Source organism: Kwoniella pini, chromosome 5 (genome assembly GCF_000512605.2).
Source record: "Kwoniella pini CBS 10737 chromosome 5, complete sequence".
Classification (NCBI taxonomy): domain Eukaryota; kingdom Fungi; phylum Basidiomycota; class Tremellomycetes; order Tremellales; family Cryptococcaceae; genus Kwoniella; species Kwoniella pini.
Genome location: NC_091720.1, coordinates 17,509 through 38,469, shown reverse-complemented (window position 1 = coordinate 38,469; position 20,961 = coordinate 17,509). Strand labels below are relative to the sequence as shown.

General features: G+C 44.3%; 9 protein-coding genes across 9 annotated transcripts; 3 read left to right on the top strand and 6 right to left on the bottom strand.

The window, feature by feature from the left end:
* Nucleotides 1–31: 31 nt before the first annotated feature.
* I206_103768 (uncharacterized protein) lies at nucleotides 32–1,568 on the bottom strand (the record flags this gene model as incomplete). The annotated part of the gene is made up of 4 exons (XM_019159407.1): nucleotides 32–853; nucleotides 961–1,221; nucleotides 1,340–1,372; nucleotides 1,446–1,568. 4 exons carry the CDS (start codon nucleotides 1,566–1,568, stop codon nucleotides 32–34), a joined length of 1,239 nt encoding a protein of 412 aa, XP_019007459.1.
* Nucleotides 1,569–2,075: 507 nt separating this feature from the next.
* Nucleotides 2,076–3,957, top strand: I206_103767 (uncharacterized protein; the record flags this gene model as incomplete). Its single annotated transcript, XM_019159406.1, has 13 exons — nucleotides 2,076–2,175; nucleotides 2,244–2,284; nucleotides 2,346–2,360; nucleotides 2,436–2,449; nucleotides 2,506–2,530; nucleotides 2,593–2,613; nucleotides 2,669–2,876; nucleotides 2,945–3,072; nucleotides 3,142–3,247; nucleotides 3,317–3,439; nucleotides 3,506–3,585; nucleotides 3,636–3,688; nucleotides 3,750–3,957. The coding sequence occupies 13 exons, from the start codon at nucleotides 2,076–2,078 to the stop codon at nucleotides 3,955–3,957; spliced, it is 1,122 nt and encodes a 373-aa protein (XP_019007458.1).
* A 293-nt stretch (nucleotides 3,958–4,250) lies between these two features.
* I206_103766 (uncharacterized protein) lies at nucleotides 4,251–6,251 on the top strand (the record flags this gene model as incomplete). Its single annotated transcript, XM_070202828.1, has 10 exons — nucleotides 4,251–4,274; nucleotides 4,349–4,405; nucleotides 4,479–4,523; nucleotides 4,579–4,588; nucleotides 4,713–5,211; nucleotides 5,294–5,524; nucleotides 5,602–5,733; nucleotides 5,791–5,878; nucleotides 5,940–6,156; nucleotides 6,235–6,251. 10 exons carry the CDS (start codon nucleotides 4,251–4,253, stop codon nucleotides 6,249–6,251), a joined length of 1,320 nt encoding a protein of 439 aa, XP_070058929.1.
* Nucleotides 6,252–6,479: 228 nt separating this feature from the next.
* On the bottom strand, nucleotides 6,480–7,642 carry I206_103765 (uncharacterized protein; the record flags this gene model as incomplete). Its single annotated transcript, XM_019159404.1, has 5 exons — nucleotides 6,480–6,991; nucleotides 7,061–7,170; nucleotides 7,228–7,279; nucleotides 7,356–7,495; nucleotides 7,557–7,642. 5 exons carry the CDS (start codon nucleotides 7,640–7,642, stop codon nucleotides 6,480–6,482), a joined length of 900 nt encoding a protein of 299 aa, XP_019007456.1.
* Nucleotides 7,643–8,432: 790 nt separating this feature from the next.
* Nucleotides 8,433–9,474, bottom strand: I206_103764 (uncharacterized protein; the record flags this gene model as incomplete). Its single annotated transcript, XM_019159403.1, has 3 exons — nucleotides 8,433–8,956; nucleotides 9,036–9,142; nucleotides 9,212–9,474. The coding sequence occupies 3 exons, from the start codon at nucleotides 9,472–9,474 to the stop codon at nucleotides 8,433–8,435; spliced, it is 894 nt and encodes a 297-aa protein (XP_019007455.1).
* Nucleotides 9,475–10,148: 674 nt separating this feature from the next.
* I206_103763 (uncharacterized protein) lies at nucleotides 10,149–11,435 on the bottom strand (the record flags this gene model as incomplete). The annotated part of the gene is made up of 6 exons (XM_019159402.1): nucleotides 10,149–10,241; nucleotides 10,289–10,821; nucleotides 10,871–10,980; nucleotides 11,043–11,085; nucleotides 11,153–11,277; nucleotides 11,344–11,435. 6 exons carry the CDS (start codon nucleotides 11,433–11,435, stop codon nucleotides 10,149–10,151), a joined length of 996 nt encoding a protein of 331 aa, XP_019007454.1.
* Nucleotides 11,436–11,986: 551 nt separating this feature from the next.
* On the bottom strand, nucleotides 11,987–14,456 carry I206_103762 (uncharacterized protein; the record flags this gene model as incomplete). Its single annotated transcript, XM_019159401.1, has 2 exons — nucleotides 11,987–14,056; nucleotides 14,145–14,456. 2 exons carry the CDS (start codon nucleotides 14,454–14,456, stop codon nucleotides 11,987–11,989), a joined length of 2,382 nt encoding a protein of 793 aa, XP_019007453.1.
* A 1,430-nt stretch (nucleotides 14,457–15,886) lies between these two features.
* I206_103761 (uncharacterized protein) lies at nucleotides 15,887–17,097 on the bottom strand (the record flags this gene model as incomplete). The annotated part of the gene is made up of 4 exons (XM_019159400.1): nucleotides 15,887–16,378; nucleotides 16,432–16,806; nucleotides 16,878–16,921; nucleotides 16,980–17,097. The coding sequence occupies 4 exons, from the start codon at nucleotides 17,095–17,097 to the stop codon at nucleotides 15,887–15,889; spliced, it is 1,029 nt and encodes a 342-aa protein (XP_019007452.1).
* A 927-nt stretch (nucleotides 17,098–18,024) lies between these two features.
* Nucleotides 18,025–20,367, top strand: I206_103760 (uncharacterized protein; the record flags this gene model as incomplete). Its single annotated transcript, XM_070202827.1, has 11 exons — nucleotides 18,025–18,201; nucleotides 18,255–18,532; nucleotides 18,587–18,653; nucleotides 18,711–18,794; nucleotides 18,842–18,937; nucleotides 18,998–19,252; nucleotides 19,300–19,490; nucleotides 19,557–19,776; nucleotides 19,835–19,908; nucleotides 19,993–20,204; nucleotides 20,264–20,367. The coding sequence occupies 11 exons, from the start codon at nucleotides 18,025–18,027 to the stop codon at nucleotides 20,365–20,367; spliced, it is 1,758 nt and encodes a 585-aa protein (XP_070058928.1).
* Nucleotides 20,368–20,961: the final 594 nt, after the last annotated feature.

The window sequence follows — 20,961 nt, the reverse complement described above, 5'->3', positions numbered from 1 at the left end:
TACTTTCTGCGCCAATTCATTTCCTTGACATCTAAACTGGATTTTCACTTTGCCCCGTCGTTTCCTTCTTCTCCTTATTCTCGCCATCATCCTTTTTCTTCTTCTGAGTTTTCTTTTTCACCGGTATAGTTTCTGCTGGTGGAATTTCAGCATTATTCGCTATAGCTGTAGATTTTTTCTTTTTCTTTTGAGGTGGTGGTTGATCTTCAATTTTAGTAGGTTCAGGTTCAGGTTGATTATTATTATTATTATTATTTGTTTTTTTCTTCTTTTTAATTTTTGATTTTTCTTTTATTTCAATTTCTTCTTCTTCAACAATAGGAGGTGGTCTTTTCTTTTTACCTTTTTTCTTTTCTCCTGATATATTATTATTATTATTATTATTATTTTCACCATTTATTCCATTAATATTATTTATACCATTTTGTTGTTGTAATATCGATGAAGAAGAAGAAGGATCATTTTGATCTTGATTATTACTATTATTGTTAAGTAAATTTTGATTTCTATTTGCAGCTTCTCTTTGTTCATTTTCTCTTTGTAATTTGATTTGTTCATATTGTTCTTTTGCTCTTAATACATTCCAATTAGGTTGAAATCCATTTCCAACTACATTAGTTGAATTACCATTATTTGTACCAGATCTAGAAGATATTCCTGCTCTTAATAATTTTGACATTTTATCTAATGATTTTGAATCTCCTGATCCTCCTTGACCATTGGCTAAAGTATTTCTAACGGATCCGTCAGAAGCTAAACTTGGACCTGCTGGTGATGTCAGAGCAAGTGCGAGAGTTGCATTTCGAGTCGCTAGGATAGATGTTCCTAGATAAAGTGGTGGTGAAGTAGCAGCCTACCAACAAGCGACAGATCAGCGCCAGCTATCACTGATACAAGAAGGGAGACATGATGAACGTCGAATGATACCAGTCTCTATCGCATCAATGTCAATTGACTCACGATAATCCTAGATTCCAACTCCAGGCCCATTCCTTCATCTAGATTCTGTCCTTTCCTTTCAAGCATCACATCGATTGTTTGAGCTAAAGTCTCAGCAGCAGGACGCATCACCACTCTAGATCTAGTTTCTGGGGATTTCCTATAATCTTGTATTTCCACTACTAAGCATCCATCTACAAAGGAAATGGGAGGTTGTATACTGTATAAGAATCGAATCAAGGTTGCTGGAATCACTTGAGAGCGGAGAGCAAGTAAAAATGGCTAATGGATTGAGTCAAACTCAGCATATAGTAACAATATTTCGGTATACGTTAAACCGTCAGTGGGAAATTTCAGAGAACGTGATGATAGGATAGTTCGATTGGAACGTAATACTCACTTTCATATCGCCTTCATATTGGAAATTCATGGGCTACAAAAAATGATCATCATTAGCATCTTAGATGATGAAGCGCGTATAGGTAGAACTTAAGGTAGACACGTACAGAATTCTCAAACCTCCAATGAGATGAAAATAGTTGAACAGTTAAAGAAGATTCCCATCTTCTCGATTTTTTCAAAACCGCTCGAGCGAATCGATGATGATTATATCCCGATGCACTCGCCATGCTTGATTTGTACCCACCAGAGACCAATGAAGACCTCTTGAGAGTGGATGCTTTCGTATTTGATCTGTGTTATCTTGTTTGATGACAAGAGAGATGAAGAAGAAGAAGAAGAAGAAAAAGAAACAAGTGAAATGGAGGTTATTTCTCGGAGGATACTTGTAAATCAGTTTATCCGGTCACCTATCAATCTCATTTCTTATTTACGCAATCTCGACAATAGCTTTGATGTAACATAATTGAACAACGAATCAAGTCTTATGCATGCAATGACGTACTGATATCAGAGCTCAGATATTCTGACTACCTGTTTGCATGTAATGTAGCCGTGCTATATCCAGGAATATTCGGCTGAATTGAGGAACAGAACAACATGAATGACATCAAGTAGATCCGAAATTTTGGATCCAAACAGAAAGATTCAACTTTCATTTCATTGATCACAACTTCATTTTGATTTTTCTTCAATAGCCGATTCATGAAAGTTGCACTTATCCTACAGCAGTCATCATGACTCCTGAAGACACTCAAAAAGCTCTAAATGCTAGAGTGAGGAAATTATCGATCGTACTAGGTATAAGTATCGCCTTTTTCATCGTGGAAATCGCTAGTAAGTAAACAATTCCCACCAATCCAGTCCATTGTACGTCAGCTAGACTTACGCTCTATACTTGACAGTCGGATTCAAGACCGGTGCCTTAGCTCTTATTGCTGATGCTGTAAGTGTCTGCCTTAGATAATCACAAGTCAAAGATCGCTGACTAGGCAGCATAATCACAGTTTCATTATCTGAATGTGAGTCTGAGCTCAATACAGGGATTGGAGATGGATGAGTAAAACATCTGACTACAAGACTTGCTGGGAATGCAGGATATCGTCTCTTAGTGAGCTCCTAAGGTCGTCGTTTTTTATATGCGCTCTTTCTAATTATGTGTTATAGTGTGATTGCTTTGGTGGCAACATTGGTAAGTACCCTACACTATTGCAGAGGACTTATACAGGATCCGAGCTGATCGAAGGTTGATAGCTGAGCCGGAAAGGCAGTGGTGTGAGCTCCACCGTAATCTCCAGCTTTGGACAACGACCTCTGACACATATCATAGCCACCTGGGTATACATTCGCGTACAGACGAGCCGAGATCGTTGGAGCTTTCTTCAATGCAAGTTTCCTAATCGCACTAGCATTGTCCATTTTCCTTCAATCAATTGAAAGGTTCATCAACGTGGAAGACGTCGATCATCCTCTATGGGTTATGATTGTAGGTTGTTGCGGATTAGCTTTGAATATAGTTAGTATATTGGTTGTTCACGGTGTGTTTTGTTTTTCTCCTCATTTGTCAATGAGATCTCTCAGATTGGCTCACTGGATTCCTTGACAGAACATGGGCATGATCATCCATCGCAAGAATATCCGGATGAGCCGCTTGATCTGGAGTTATCAAGAATTAAAGCTCTAGCCAGGCCCACCAATGATATGAGAGGTAATATAGCACCGCTCAACGTTGATGTAAGCTTGTCCTTATCAACCCGCTCATCAATTCAATTTTTCGTTGATGGCGTTTTTGCGTGATTCTAGCACTCCCAGCATCATCATGCACAAAAGAATGAATCCGCAGCAAAACCAGCCCGAAATCTAGGTCTACTCGGTGTATTAGTACATTTGCTTGGGGATGCCGTTAATAGTAAGCAGTCCTGCTGTCTTCCCCTTGACTAAAGTACAATTTATGTGAGACTGATCAGTGGACTTGTAGATATCGGAGTCATCATTGCTGCTGCTATCATGTGGAAGACTACTTCTCCTCATCGATTCTACGCAGATCCCGCTGTTTCATTAATAATCTCCGTCTTAATATTCTTGGGGGCTGTACCTCTCGGTAAGTTCATTACAACTATCGTGGTATCAGAGCAGCGGGTTGACGAATATACCATTCCACCATCAGCGAAACGGTCATCTCGAGTCCTATTAGAAGCTGCTCCCAAGAATATCAATCCAGATTTGGTCAGGGAAGACCTCATGACCGTAAGTTTCTCGACACAGTTCCCGAGATCAATCACTAACATAGTTACTAGATACCTGGTGTTGTGTCCGTACACGAATTACATCTTTGGCATTTGACAGAGACGTGAGCCTTTTCCTTTCGCCCGTTTTATATAGCTTGGCTGACAAATCAAATGATCTTACAGCGATGTTCTAGCTTCCTTCCACGTGCACGTCAATGTCAGCGATATCGAAGGATGGTTACCTATCGAAAAGGAATTGCGATCATGTTTCGCCGCTCAAGGCGTCACTCATGTCACTATATCACCAGAGTTTGACGGGATAGACAAAGCCGGATTACTGGGATCAGGAGGCGAACACTGTGATCCAACTTGTTCCATAGTTCCGTCTTAATATTTCTGACTCAGTTAAATTGTGAACCATACAACCAAGTACAATGCATGCCATGCCTGCTGTTCTCAGCAATTTGTGCATCAACACAACGGAGAAGCAGGGGCTGTATGCCTGCCTCAAAGATCATAATGCTACGTTCTCAGAACCGAGAGGTGATGTCTTACACCATATTTGACTGTAATCCTGACCACGCGCGTCATCAACAAACATCATCATCACTACTGTCACTATACCACTTCTCAAAAACTCATCCTTATCTCTCTCTTCTTCCTTCATCGACCGCATCAAGCATCATGAGCAATTCAAACTTCCTAGATGTGAGTGACTTTACTCGCATATTCATCGTAAAGTCGTTGTTCAACAAAGAATCTGATATATAATCCCTGAGCAGAAAGCCATTGCGTTGGTGCAAAAGGCGATAGATGAAGATGTGAAGCAGAACTATGCTGTGAGTTACGCTTTCTCATGGTCACGAGTTCGTTCAAGCGGGATAGAGATAGAAAGCTCATTGATGGCTATAGGAGGCATATAAGCAATACCAAGATGCTTTGGACTACTTTATGATGGTGAGTAAATTTGAGCATGTTAAACCCTTGGAACTAACGTTAATTGAATGATCAGGCTATGAAATGTATGTCCTCCTTTAGTCTCACTCCCACTGCCTCTTATAATCACCTCGCATCGTTTCCAATATCTTTCAATTCATAGGTGAGGTCTTAGCAAGTCGCTGACGCTAGTCATACGTCTATTTGCAGACGAGAAGAACGATAAATTGAAAGAATTGATTCGCAAGAAATTCACCGAATACTTAGATCGAGCGGAGAAATTAAAAGAACACATAGCAAAGTCCGAGGAGAAAAGGACAAAAGCGAAAGTAGGAGTGAATGGAGGTGGTGGATCTACAGCAGGTGGACCGGATGTCAAAGGGGATGGAGAAGGGGATGATCCAGAAATAAAGAAATTAAGACAAGGTTTACAAGGTGCTATTTTAAGTGAATCGCCAAACGTTCAATGGGATGATGTTGCTGGATTAGCTCAAGCGAAAGAAGCATTAAAAGAAGCTGTCATTTTACCTATCAAATTTCCACAACTCTTTACTGGAAAACGTACACCATGGAGAGGAATTCTTTTATATGGACCTCCTGGAACTGGTAAATCTTTCTTAGCTAAAGCTGTAGCTACGGAAGCGAAATCCACCTTCTTTAGTGTGTCTAGTAGTGATTTGGTTTCCAAATGGATGGGAGAATCTGAAAGGTGAGTGCAAATTTGCGATCTGCCAGAGGGAACTTTCATGTTTTTCGCTCGGAGTACTGATCAATTCTAATCAATTGTTCAGATTGGTCAAGCAGCTTTTCCAAATGGCTCGAGAACAAAAGCCAGCAATCATTTTTGTGGACGAAATAGATTCTTTGACAGGAACAAGAGGAGAAGGAGAATCGGAAGCTTCGCGACGTATCAAAACAGAGTTCTTAGTACAAATGAATGGTGTAGGAAATGAAGAGACCGGTGTTTTGGTTTTGGGAGCTACAAATATACCATGGCAATTAGATCCTGCTATCAAGAGAAGGTGAGCTTTGCCTATTACACTCAACTCGACGATAATTCGATATTGAGCCATCGAGCTAATCCAGCATTCTTTTGTAGATTCGAGAAACGTATATATATCCCTCTTCCTGATGTCCAAGCTAGACGACGGATGTTTGAGCTGAATGTCGGTACCACCCCTAATGGCCTTACACCTCGAGACTTCACGAACCTTGCTGAACAGACTGATGGGTGGGTATAAACCAATCTAAATCCATGTATTTTACCTCGCTGACGGATGATACTTAGATATTCTGGAAGTGACATAGCGGTGATAGTGAGAGATGCGTTGATGCAGCCAGTCAGAAAAGTTCTATCAGCTACACATTTCAAGGAGGTAAGTCGTCTTATTATTTTCTCCTTATATCCGGGAAGCGTGTGATTTGCTAATCACACAGGTATTGGTTCAGGTCGAGTCTGACGGGAAAACCAAACTTACGCCTTGTTCACCTGGTGATCCAGCAGCAGTGGAAAAATCATGGACAGACGTAAACTCTGAAGAATTGCTGGAGCCTTTGTTGAGCGTTAAGGATTTCGAGAAAGCCATCAGCGTGAATAGACCTACTGTAACTCAAGCGGATATAACGAAACATATCGAATTCACAAATGAAGCTGGTGAGTCTGGCTCTTTCTCATCACTCCATGATCCCACTCCTTAACGCAGAGGAGAACTCAGCTGACTTTGCTTTGTAGGTGGAGAAGGGGCATAGGCTGTTCTCGTATTTGTTGTTTCAACTTCTAACTCATTGTATACCATTCAGCATCGTAGTATCATGCAAATCTCGTCAAAAGCCTCAACCAAGGTAACGCCCGAAGTAGAAAGGAAGGGCATTCATATATTTGAGAATTCATGTTACAATCTGTAATTGTCCGTTCAAATGATCATCTCCATCGACACACACCATTCAAAATTGTGCGAATATCAGGTCTCCTGACAACTAATGGGCGTTACCAAGTCTTCTTCTTCTTCTTTTACAGTTGCTCGCTCCTTCTCCTTCATCCACTACGTTCTTTTCGGCGAAAAGAGCTTTAATTCCAGGAACACTAGTGCCACCGGGAGGCTCTACCGTTGCAGCCCAGAGAGGGTCTGATGGCGATGCTCCAGCTGTGAGCGTAGGAGAGTTATCGATACCAATTGGAACTGAAGGAGAAGATGACGTGCTTATGGATAGAAGAGAGGTTGCAGCGGAAGCCGACAGAGGGTCGACAGCTTGTGTCGCAGGATTGGCTGAATTGGCGACTAGATTTGTGGGCTGTATCGCTGCGGTGAGTACTGTTCCCACAGAAGAAACAGCTGAGGAGGGAACAGAGGTCCCTCCCGGCCCAGCGGCCGAAGACGAAGCTCCATCAGAGGAATTAATTGGCGGCCCAGCCATTGTATCTAGCACTTGATACGAAATGCCCTCTGCGTTCTTGGTGCAATCGCCCATAAGTTCAACTAAAGCTTTAGCTGGACGCGTTCCAACTCCTTATCAGCTGTTCTACAATCAGAAGAGACAGAATGGTTGAAAAGACTTACCACTTAGATCCAGCCTCACTCCACCAGCACAAGCGGGACAGGATTCGCCGATGAATAATTTACCTTCGGAAAACTCGAAAGGTGTTCCATCAGGCTTCATGACTTGGATTCTGTCCCGAGGTCAGTCTCATCGCACATGTCACACCCAGCTGGACGGTACTACTCACTCCCTGCCGCAATATTCTGCTTGGTGACCAGTCATCGTGCTTGCATCAAATGCTTTCAATTTACAAAAGTGGGAAGTCAGCAATTATTCGTGAAGGACGGTGGCACCATATGTTTCAAAGTAACGAACCAACTAATCGATTATCTCCTCCTGACGAATTAACACTGTACCCACAAGCTCCTACGGATTCCCGAATCTGGGTCATGCTTTCATCTTGTCCCTGATCTACATCGCCCTCTCTACCACATGATCCAGTCCCATCATAGTATCTAGAAGGTTCATGAGCTCAGCGATCTAAGAACGGAACATATTTTCACCAAAGACACTCACACAGTACCCTTTACTCCACTGCTCGAAACCCCAGCTAAGACGACTTTAGTTAAAGCCGTAATAAATAAGACCGTTGACACAATCATTTCTGAGAGATACTTCACCACTCGACCGATATACAAATGGGCGTTGAGTCTGTTATAGTACGTGGTCAGGGGAGTAAAAAGAATGTGAGTGAAAAGCAATTCGTCCACCAGTGACGAATCGATTATGATGAGCAATATTGAGATACACAACGGACTATTCCTCATTTCGTATAGCTTTATATAGCAGTATAAGCTACAAATGTGACCGAGGTCAAAGCGAGCTCATATATAAGGGATGCTAGATGAAAACAAACGATGAAAGGTATGTACTTTCATTTTCATGATCATCAGATTTTGTGATTGCAGGGGGAAAGGGTAATTAATACCAAGAGCCAATCTATATCCTTTGGCGTTGCGACTTTGAGACGGACTGATTCATGTATCTGCGAAGAAGGGAATGTGAATCCAGGCTTTCGGAGATATTCAATTGATGGAAGGTCTTCCTGTATATCCAGAGGATCAATCTGCTATTGTATACTACGGTACTATCAAATGCACTCGTAAGAAAAAGTCTTTTGGGATGCATCGTACCATGCTTCATCTTACCCCGGAGAAATATATTCGGACAGGCGAACATCAATCAAACGATTTATATTCGGAATTTGTGATCAATGGCTGACAGAAAAATGAATCGATGCGGGATACAGAGGATCTGTCTTTCTGCTAAAGAGATTTTCCATTGAAAAGTGATTGGCAAGAACACGTTGCATAGATGACCAGATCATACAACAAAGATATTGTAACAGTCAGACCAGCAGCATATCCCTCATGCACATGATCATCAGTCACTTTAGTGAGCCTTATCGAGCCTTCCTCTCCTCCTTCTTCTCTTGCATGCGGTTCCATTCGTAGCTGTATCCTTCTCCGCGAAGAGTGCAGGAGGTCTACTCCACCCGGTCCATCTTCCGCCACTTGGTACAGCTACTGAATTTGTAACATTCGAGGACGATGCAGGTGCTACAGCTGTAGCTGTAATTGTGTCAGGCTGGGTCGCATTGGCAGCGGTTTGAGAAGCAATATCGGTGATCGAATTAGAGGAAAATTGCGTAGCAGGTTTGACAGAAGTCGCAGCTAAGTTGGCGGATTGGGTCGATTGACCTGCAGGTTGGTTCACTGTTTCTGTTGAAGATGTGGACACGAAAGGAGCAATCGCTGCGGAAGAAGATTGGCTATTGGCTGAAGATGAGGTGACGGAAGTGCCATTACCACCTGAGAGTGTACCCCCTACTGGAGCCCCTACAATGTTGGTACCGACTGTATAAGACAAAGACGGTGGGTTCTTACATGCTCCCATCATTTCAAGTGCAATCTTACCTGAAGTGTGCAGGAACGATTAAGCCTTATCCTCTAACTCTTCCAATGGAGCACAGCAACAACGAGACTAATCACTTACCACTCAAATCGATCAAGGAGCCTCCAGTACATCCTCCGCACGAATCACCGACGAAGATCGGTCCTTCAGAGAAAGAGAAAGGTTGGCCATTGTGAGTAATTGTGACTCTTTGTCAGGCGCATTCATCAGCTTCAAGCTGTTACTATAAAGTGCATCGAATAAAGCTGTGGACTCACTCGGCTCCACACATACTGGGATCGAACAGATCCGATCCGATAGCTACCCAAATGAGCCAGGCGGGAATGAGCATATTGCATGAATCATTGGTCCAATGTAGAACTGCTGTCCATTCTTTACTCAACTCACCAACAAATCTGGAAGTACCGCCCAATGAATCCGGGCTATAACCACAAGCAGCCAAGGAATCTATCAAATCGGCTGCCGCAAAATCAGATCCAGGCTGTTTACATTGTTCCTCGTAATTGTAGTAGCTGGTCATTACATTCCGATTAATCATTAGTGCTACATTCTTGATACTTCAAGATGAATTGATAGCTCACACTGTTCCCTGAGCATTTTCGATTGTTACAGCACAGCATACATAACTCAAGTACGATAGTAGCCCGAAGTTGAGAACAAAGGAATGGGCAAACATCGTGTCCTCCAGTCGATTTAAAGAGTGTATGAGTGACTAGTGAATATCAGATGAAGAGAGCAAAATGAAATGCCTCGATGCAATGGCGGCGGGGGTATTCTTGCAGTACCGGACTTCAAGGTTATGGAAATTATAAGAATGAGGACAAAAGTGAAGTCAATATATACCTCTCAGAACTCGGTTTCCACTTTCAATGACCGAGGGATTGAGTCAGCCAATTCTAGATGGACAGGGGATCCAATATTAAGATTTGATTAAAGGATGGATATGATCTGCAGGAAGTACTGGTATTGTCTGAGACGCCCGTAATTGGATCAATGTCCTTAGAGATTGCGTAGATCTTAGCTCCCTGCGTATCCTCAGGAGACCATCTGTCGATAGGTCAAACAACCCGATGTACTCATCATCAAAGGCAGCTGTCTCAAAGGCATCCGTGTACAATTGCGAGATCAGATACTCGAGGTATGAAATACATACATACGACATTTCCTCCTTCACGAGACCTAGTATATAACAGTCTATGACCAACCTCTCTGATTACACTTCCATTTCAATGAAAGCGATACATTTTTATTCTTCTTGAACGGTGCTGGGTCGCCAATCTTAGCCTTCTGGTGTGGTATGGTGAACGCTTACGTCTGGTTCGAGGCCTACATACCTTTGAATTTGCAACTTGCAAGTTCGAGGTCAAAGGAGCCATTTTGCCTCCTCCTACCAAGGGAGGTTGTGACGCAGTTGACGATGATGATGCTGCTTTGGCTGCGGTGGACAGCGAAGCGGTATGCAATTCAGACTTCATTGTCGATGTAGCATGGGACGAAATATGACTGGTCTTTGTTGATAGGCTTGAAGGTTGCCAATTCTGCGATGAGCGACTACTAGATGAAGCTATGATAATAGATGACAAGGAAGTCGTTGTCGAAGCGCTGTCATATGACCATGAAGTAACAGGTGCGGATGACCAAGAAGATGTAGAGGGAGAAGAGGAAGAAGAGGAAGAAGAGGCAGAAGAAGAAGAAGAAGGCGAATTCTGATTTTGACCTTGATTTTGGCCTTGACTGGCTTTCCAAGCATCCAGTGATGATCCACTAGTAACTTCCGGTGGACCTATGATTCGCTCTCCAAGCTCCCAGGCGAATCCAGTGGGGTTTTTGCAGCCTGGCGAGCCATTCATATCGTTCGCAGCGCCAGCTTTAAGGATCTCAGCAAATATTAAACGATTCGTCGTTAGATCACTTACATCCCAGATCGATATGATCCTGTTGGCAATCGGGACATATGTCACCTACGAATAATGGTCCGTCCGAGAAATGAACAGGCTGACCATTGTCCATTCTGTAAATGGTTATTCTAGATGCGCATATCATCAGATTGTACACCACGGACGATTGCAGCTATCCTTGATCACTTACTCTGTACCGCACAGTTCCGGTTTGAACATATTTTCGTTGATTGCTATGTCCACTCCATCATTAGTCGATATTCTTGGAGCTTTCGTCTTGCTTATGAAGAATGGACTTACCAACTGCTCTGGATGAACCAAGAGCATCAGCGGAATATCCGCATGCGTTGGGGTTATAATTCAACTTATTCGCGCCTTGAGCATCTGCTGTTTCACTATTACAATCCTGTATGATATCATAGTAGCTATAGGTATAATCAGTCCTCACATCTGGTCGGGTCGTTGAGTCAGATAACATTTTGTCGACATACATAGTAAATTCAGCGTTATCGAACCTCGGTGCAGCCAAGGCCGAGTGCAAGTGCATAAGACCGCAGACCGTAAGAAAGGGAATTCGTCGCATGTTTGACAGTAAATCGGCTGTTCTACGGTACTGATTGTCTGAAGACCGAATTTCAGTATGGGGTGTGTGATTCAATCAACTCCAAGAAATCCTATTGAACAGGTCGCGGACCTCTTATAATACCAAGATTGTATTCGTTGATACCCAAGCGTATTTGAGAATTTCTATCAAGATAGTTCACTCATCAGTAGTGTTGGACTATCGAGATACAATCAGCCTTTGTACAGCGCTGACCACAAATTCTAATGTCAATGAGTGCCAACGAGATTGATTCACGTAAAAGGACGACCAGGAGGCGAGCACAAAGGATGTCTCCTCTATCCAAGGGTTTGACGCACGCTTCACAATGTCGTTGTGAGTACATGATCATGTCTGTTGCGTGAACACATTCAAAAGGTTTATTAACGTTAGTCATGTTGACTTTGGTCATGAGAAGGGCAAGGCTGGAGCAGATGTATTCGAGAAGCTCAATACCTCACGAAGAGAAGCGCAACTGACCTAACATAGATATGTTTGACATGAAATACTCCTAGTTACTGACTAAGCGTCATTCACGTCAAAGTCAAACCATCCCCGACTTTGACTTGTCTCTCTAAACCCGTGTCCAGATCCCGAATGACCAGAACCTCCTCGTCATCTTCTTCGTTGACTTCTGGTATCTGCGATGAACTATCACTCTTCAAGGTGTAGTCCATGGTCTCATCGACTCTTTGAGTCGGATCGATCGCCATACTATTTCCATTTGAACTTTCTATACGCGATGCTGTTTTAGTAGCGGTACGCACAGCAGATGGCCGCAGCCTGGGTGAAAGCGTTGGTAGATGATAAATTGTTCTTAAGCGCAAGTTCATTCCCAGGCCCAGCCCATTTCCCGTTGATCCTTCAAAATCTTCCTCGGTCGCAACATCACTTGCAGGCGACAAAGGCGGCGAAGAAGATAAAGCAAAGTCCAAATCAGGCGAATCATATGAACCTTGAAGAGCTGATAGTGCAGATACAATATGCGAGTCTAATCTGTACATCATTCTAGGTGCTGTGTTATGGTCCGTTTGCGTTCCGTGGAGGTCAGACAGGCCTATAGGTGGTGATAGCGTCTGGCAATCATCGGGAGAGTCCTCTTGATCGGGATTTGTAGTCGTCAATCCACGCTCTAGAAGGCATCTGGACGATATTTCACGCGATTGGCTTTGCTGAGGTGTGAAATCAATTTTAGCCACTTCCTCCAGGCTTCCCAACCTATTCTTCTGACCTATCTCAGCCACATCCATCGAAGCGAATCTCTTCTTCACTCGAGTACCTCGCTTGATTGACTCTGTATTCACTAAAGGTGTGTTCCAAGGAGTACATCCATTATCAATCCCGCCAGGTACAAGTGGTGCAGACATATCGAAGAGGGCTGTGGCTGAGGAAGGGGAGGCTACTATTGGTGAGCTATCGTATGTGAAAGATGAGGATCTACATCTATCGATATCGAGCGGCGGAGTACTTCTGCTGGATTGGGGCGAGAAGTACATCGATAATGAGAATCCAGATGCGGTCTTTTCCATATCTACACCTTCTTCTTTCATATTTCTGGTATCCAAAGAAGGAGTTAATTCTACAACAGGATGTTCTCTAGGTTTGACCACCCATTTGCCTCTCCTGAGACTTCTTCCTCGAACCTTTCTGCCCAATTTAGCTTCTAATTCCTTCCACACACGTTCAGCCTCGTCGACTTCTCCTGAGCTCTCATCCGATTCCCATTCCAATGTCATTGGAGGAGCAGATGAGGGTACCAAATAGGGTGCTGTAAGCCCTCGATGATCCTCGGATGACAACATAAAAGACTCCTCAGATACAGGTTCTTCCTTGAGCGATCTTTCTGGACTATTGATCGACGCACTCAAGCTAAGATGTCTAATAGGTATATTTTCCACGTTGACAACTTGGTTGACTGTAGCTACTGTCCGTATCGAGTGATCTGAGAGAGTAGATTCGGTGTCTTCACTTTCCGATTCTGCACAGAGTGCTTTGACCAAACAATCATGGTTGGGAGGCGAATAAGCCGAAAGCCTAGCGAATGATGATCGGTCTTTCCCCCTGCCTTTTATAGCTCTATGTCGGGCTAATGATGACGCAGATGAGTAGACTGACGAGCCAGTGGATTGATTAGAGGTTTCTCGCGATGGTGCGATTGAGCCTGGCACGCGACAGTCGAGTTGATCGTGGATTGGTTGCGATAGAAGAGGACGAGGTTCAGGTATACCTACTGCTTTGGAGAGATATGAGGGAGATGCTGAGAGTGGAAAGGATGGAGAGGGTTGATAGCTTGTTGGACGGGTGTGAGGTATAATCACGGAAGAGGCCTCATCTGGAGGTAAAGAAAGAGGACGAGCGCGATTAGTGGAAGAGGGTAATGGAAGCCTACTAGCTTGTTGTGTGGGAGTGAATTGTTGGGAAGGGCGAATCGGCGGTCGTGGGATATGTGCAGGAGGGCGCTGTACAGAGGCTTGTCGGTGGGCTTTGATGGATGGTCGAGATACTAGTCTGGGACGTATCTGAGGTTTGGGTGTAGTAGAGAGATGAGACCTGGAAGCCGACTGAGGGATGGGACCGGGATCTTTCAACTGATATTTGGGTACCTGCATATACAATTAGTCAGCTGCTACCCGAGGACTAGCAGGCGACTTGACAGGTGACTGCTGAACTAAGGATGTATATCACACTCACTCTCGCAGGCGCAGCTCCAGCTCTGATATCCTGTTTGATCTGTTGCATACCTGGTATAGGCGTAGCCAATGGACTCCAAATCTCTCTAGGCGTTAAGAAGCTCACTCTGGGAGGAGGGATTTTGCTTTCACTATTGAGTGATCCTGCAACCTGCAAATGGTGTACTGTTGAAGGTCTACCTGTGGTCTGAGGTTGTCGTATCTTCGACGTAGTTCTCAGAGGCAAAGTCGAAGGAGGTTGAATCTTTGACGTGAACTTTGGAATGGTCAATCTGTTCCGACATGGAATAATACCTTCTTCGGGTGACGACATGTTTGCTGCTCTTATGATGGACCAGCCAGAGAGCCCGAGGTTGATACGTTGTGGTATATGGGGACTGCTCAGCAGTGTTATCGGTGACCGATTTCTCACCGATTAGCGAGACTAAGGAGCGTTAAATTGGCCTCGGACGCCATTGCATAGAGTAAACACCGCTTTGCTGAGATGACGATCATTGCTGAGTTGGGTATTCTTGGCTTCCTGACTACCAAGGTGGTGGTGCATGACATATTCATTAGAAGGAAAGCAAGAGAATGAGATGCTGTGTTGTTTTAGTCTGAGGGAAATGAAAAGTAGAAAAGGGAAAGATAACTATGAACCGGTCTCAGACACCCCGTACCTGTACAGCATTTATTCACTCCTCACCGCAGCCCAGTTAGTCACCTTGTCATTATTCGATATGCATCGATACATCCGCGTTATTATATCATTCACTTCAAATACTACAACTGATCAAGCATACAACCCTCGTTCTCACCGCTCATCTCTTAAGAATGTACGTACATATCCAAGGAATTCCGCAATATAGAAGCTAAGCCTTCTCGCCTTCTCCACTGAGTAACCTTGGTTATTCTTTACCTTTCATCCGGTTGGTGTCAGCGAAATTGGAAGCTGGTTCGTTTACATGTCAAAAGTTGGTCGGGAATCAGACTGCCAAGATGAATACGACCACGGCCAACGTAGTCCAGACCCAAACCTACGTGACAAGCATGAGTGAGTCAGTCATCGAGCATTGTTCAAGACAGGAGTACACTAACCAAATAAGGATGTTGAATCGCGTTGGCCATAGCTAATTGTATGGCGGAAGAAATGGCAGGACTGAAGAAAGCCTTAGCATAGACGAGACCCTACAATAGTGACAGAGCTCCATTGTTGGTCAGGCCGACAGCATCGAGCATGGGCTCTAAAGAGCTTAGCGGACGCGAGAGTCGATATGAAGTTCGGAAGTGATGACCATGTGGCTGAAATGAATCCTTGGGAGACAATGGCTGTAGCGATGTCTCGCCGTTGCGCTGGGGGATTACCCTTGAGCGAAGAACAGGCGGTAGACGCTTATATTTCTTGAGTGTCCCAGTATCAGCGCAAATAAAAGGTACCATTCTAGCGCTTATCATAACACAGACGCTGGTCCTGGTTGTAATTGCCAGAACGGCAAAGCCCGTATCGACATTGGCGATAGAGCCGACTTCGTTGTCAAAGATACTGATCCTCTGAAATGCGATGCCAGGGGAATGCGAAATCTGACTGTCCTGGCGACTGTTCTAGGGGGCCGTTTTACATACAGAAAATAAGTGTCATATCGAGAAATGGCTTTTGTACTGATACTTCAAATCAAGTTGTCTCATCCCAATGTACATACTATATAAATCCATTATCAAGCAAAGTGCTGCGATTAGCACAGCCAATGTCTAGCATATAATTTTCTAATCAGAAAACTTGACTACAACTTTGCCGACATGCTTTTGAGCTTCCATGTACTGGTAAGCCTTGGGAAGGTCTTCAAAATCGAATACCTCCTTATCGACCACCGGCTTGAGACCATTACTATCTATAGCTCTAACCATATCTTCACACTGCTCTCTACTGCCAACGAAGATACCTCGAGCGATACATTGATAGGAGAGACATTCAAGCAGGGAAGGCATTTGATCGTCACTTCCTGCTACGAAGCCGATAACCGAGATCACACCCTGGAATCCAATAGCGTTAAGAGATTGTTTGAGTGTTCCAGGACCGCCAATCTCGATGACATGTTGGAATCCCGCTCCAGCAGGAGTCAACCCTTTAGCGGTTTTACCCCAATCTCCATCTTCTTTGTAGTTGATGACATGGTCGGCTCCAAGAGATTTGAGGATCTCAGTCTTACTGGAGGAGGAAGTTGTAGACACTACAGTAGCACCTGCTGCTTTGGCAAGCTTTCAATTTTGTCAGCTAGATATCGGAAAAAACGCAAGACTCTTTTACTTACTTGTAAAGCGAAGAGAGATACACCGCCGGTACCTTGCGTCAACACCCAGTCTCCGGGCTTAAGAGTCCTTCCTTCTAAGCCAAACAAAGCATCCCAAGCGGTTAAAGCAGCACAAGGAAGGGTTGATCCTTGTACAAAGTCGTAATCTTTGGGCATCAAAGCCGCATCCAACTCGCTGACTACCAGGTATTCCCTAGCTACACCATCGATAGGTCCACCAAGAGAAGGTTTGCCGGGTTGTTGAGCTTGGTGGAAAGTTGGTAATACTTTGTCTCCCTTCTTGAATCTGGTAACTCTCGAACCAACCTCCTCGACGACTCCTGCAGCGTCCGAAATTGGAACCACGACATCTGTGAGAGGGAAGGGGTAAGTTCCCTGCGTTCCAAAGAGTTAGCATCGGCGGCTATCAGATGATAATAGGGTGTTGTATAAAAGAAAGCGCTTACTCGGACAATCGAGATATCTCGATAATTCAACGAAACAGCTTTCACTGTGTTCACCTGCAGCTCAGCATTTCACTTACTCCACAATTTGGGATTTCAGCTTACCTTTTACGAGTATATCGTTTTCCCCTACTTTGGGCACAGGCTGATCAGTCTCCAATTTGAGTTGATCGTAATCGCCTCTTCCAGTAAGTTTCCATTGTTTCATGGTGGTTGGTGCCATTTTGACTAATTATTTCGGCTTGAACAACAAGTAACAATTCAGAGTTAGCAAAAACGTTCTTATAGTTCTTGATGTACATTTGCCGGCATCTGTTATAGCCTGTTCCAAGATACGTCACTAGAGACGAGACCTCCACTTTCGACGTCGATCGCTTGACTGTTTGGTAAGCCGGTTCACCTCCACTTGCAGAAATGTAAGCAATCCAGCGCACATTTTTTCGCTTTCACCTTTATCGCGCGCAGAGCTGATGAATAATCTCTTGGCTAAGCGAGTGACGGGGGTTGCAAAGTCGCTTCGATGATCATAAACACGGGAAGTAGCCAAAAGAGTCCGAAGGGGTCATTCCAGTTTTGCGAGATACACAAATCACGGAAAAACCCAAATCGTAGTCTCATGCAGGAACGGAACTTAGCGAGACTGTGACAAGGTCGACACGCTGTTGACCTGACCTGTCTTGTGAACTTCTGAAGCTCGGCCGTCATGATTATCGACACCTGCATTGATAGCACCTAAAGTAAAGAGTGATTCGATTTTGTTCCCAGTCAGCCACGTGGACCAGAGGTACAGTTTATGGTAGACCTAAGCTCAATTTAGCTCTAGTAATACTCAAATACGAGTACCGAAGGTCCGCATATGCTTGGCGTGGAGAGACACCCCTCAAATCCAGGATGATTCCCGATAAAACTTCCAACAACAACAACAGATGGATATATGACAACTTCTTGGTAAGATCCACCTGCGTTCTGAGTTATGGAGATCCAGTGACGAAGCCCGGTCCGAGCGGAAGCAACAAATCCCGTCTGAACAGTCCAATCGCTTACCCGAGAAATCAAAATATCATCATGCTTATTTTATGATCTCAAACCCTGCTTGATCCATTCTGATTGTTTCCACTCTGCACAGAACAACGTGATAAGGCAAGCGAGAATGTTGAGATCGACCCTATTGAGCACAGTAAGCCGTCAGACTGGCAGAACGGTCACCCGCCCTTGTCCAAGATGTGCGAGAATCCGACAGGCTAGCTCTTCTGCGAAGAGCAATATAAGTGGGAATCATGGGTCCAGTAGATATGTATATGCAACAGCTGGGGTTTTAGCAGTCGTCGTGAGTACAGGATATAGATGGTTGATTGGGAGCCGGGTTGACCGATATGACAGGGATTATATGCCGGATCGAAATCGTCAATACACTTGGAAAGCCGAGTAGACGTAGATAAAGAGCAGCGTACAGACGTAGATGGAACGGTCTCTGGAGCCAAAGGATCGAAAAACGCGGGAGTTATCTCAAAGATTGATCCCAAGGAGGATCTGCGAGCAGAGGGATGGGAGGTCGAGGAACCGTCAAATGAAACGAAGGAATATATCACAATGGCGGAGGTCGGATGTCATAATCTTGCTCATGATGCATGGGTTGTGGTCGAGGGAAAGGTGTTCGAGTGAGGATGTATCTCCTACATGATTAACTTTGTGTTCATGCTCACCTTTCGAAGTGTAACCGAATTCCACAAAAATCATCCTGGAGGATCACAGATCATAGTAGCGAATGCTGGAAGGGATGTAACGTGAGTTGTACCTCATCATACCGAAGCTGATGTGCGCAGCGAGCTATTTAAGCCAGTGCACCCTCCAAACACGCTGGAGAACAATCTTGCCCCGGAATGCTTCAAAGGTCTCGTCAATCCGAAAGAGGTAGAAGAGGTCAGTGTAACGTGTTACGGATTGGAAGTCTACTGACCCACATATAGTCCCTCAGAGCTTTTGAGGCCGAGCAGCAAAGAGTGGAGAAGGAGAGGAACGCTTTACCACCTGTTGAGACTATGCTGGGTCTAGATGAGATTGAGGTGAGTCGCTCACCTCTCGGCTGACCCAGAAAGATCATAATGAATCATATCGCTTAACAGGAGACGGCCCAATCTTTTTTGGCACCAAGGGTATCTAACTACTACTCTGGTTACAGCTTAGATGGACACTCTGCAGAACAAAATCGTTCCAGTTTTCGCAAGTGCCGTCTCGTTCCTCGTGTTATGAGGGATGTCACCGCGGTTCGCCCACAGACTACAATCTTTGGCATACCCTCAGCCCTACCAATCTACATATCACCATCTTCCAATGCACTCTTGGGTCATCCTGATGGGGAATTGAATATTGTGCGAGGGGTAAGTCGATCCCTCACCCTTTCAGCCTATTGCTGATTACCTTCCAGGCCGCTAAGACAGGCATTGTGCAAGGGGTTTCTGCAGCAGCGTCTTTCCCGCTGACTGAGATACTGGAGGAAAAAGCGAAGATGGACGAGGAGAGTGGTAATAAGATGGGCATGGTATATCAGGTATACTTGAGCAGAGATCGGGAAAAAAATGTCGAGCAGTTGCAACAAGTAGTTGAAGGGGGATGTCAGTAGGTCAACCGATACTATTTGGTGGGGCATCATGTAGATCAAATGACTGACCTACGATGAATTAGGGCTTTGATCTTGACGGTGGATTCAAATGTTGGAGATCATAGACAAGTAACTGAGAAGCTCAAGGGGACTAGGGGAAACGCTGAACCTGGAATAAGGATGGGTCCATTGGGGACTGAGGATCAATGGCACGATTCAAGTCAGAATTGGGAGGATCTAAGTTTCATCCAGCAACATGCACCCGGTTTACCAATATATTTGAAGGGTGTGTCGCACATAGAAGTATGTATGAGCCGTCCTCAATTTTCCTTTATCAAGCCGTTGACGATCCATGATACAGGATGTCAGATTGGCAAAAAAACATGGTCTAGCAGGATGTATACTGTCAAATCATGGAGGCAGACAGCTTGATGGGTATGTCTCCTCTCTGAGTTACTCATCATGAGTCGACCACTGGTAATTGAGATGCTGGAGCATTAGCTAATAGAGGCTATATAGCGCGCGAACAGGTTTCGATAGTCTGCGATCAATTTACGCTCAGGATCCTCAATTGGTACGAGACATAGATCTTTACGTAGATGGTGGCTGTCGCAGGGGTCACGAGGTATTGCAAGCCTTAGCGTTTGGAGCCAAAGGTGTTGGTTTGGGGCGACCGTTTTTGTGGGCACAAGCGGCTTATGGTGAGAAGGGTGTGATACGGACTGTAAGAAGTAAGTGGAATATCAAGATTTTGTCATGATCTGTTAGATCCGTATTGACATCACTGTAGTCTTAGAAAAGGAGATCGCTACCGCAATGCAGCTTATGGGTGTGACAGAACTGAGTCAAATAAAACCAGATATGGTTGAGTGTATTCAGGAGATCTGGAAGTGATGAACCACATCATGTTGTACAATCGATGTCATGTACCCCCTACCCTGGAATGGAAGCATCGTACTTCGGCGACTTCTGATAGATATTTTCCGTTTCCTCGGCCGTACATGTAGGTAACAGAAGAGAGGTAATAATGGTTTTTCATCCATTTTAACCGAAAAAATGCGCTATAAGGCTGTTTCGGTGTCTTGTTGATAAACCGAATCAGGAATCAGTTGCAAGCCCTGAATAGGGAAGGAGAAACCTAGTGTGCCGCCGGTTCGATCTAAATCTCTTGGCTTAATATGTTTTTAGACTGGATAGGGTTACAACCCAGTAAATTGTGCTCTCATTTCCTATGATGCCGTACCATATCCGTTTAGGCTGGACCGGAATAGTATCACAGCATGCGTTTCTCCAAATTTTTGTCAATATATTCGCAAGTAACGGGTTGTCATTGGCGGAAAAGACATATCGCATAGGGCTCCAAACTTTGACGCAATGTATTCAAGCCCCAAAAACCGGGGGTGGGTCAAACGATTTTCGCCTACAATTTTCCAAGCCCCACGTACTGTATATAAAATAGATTGATTTATGATCGAAATCACTGGTTTG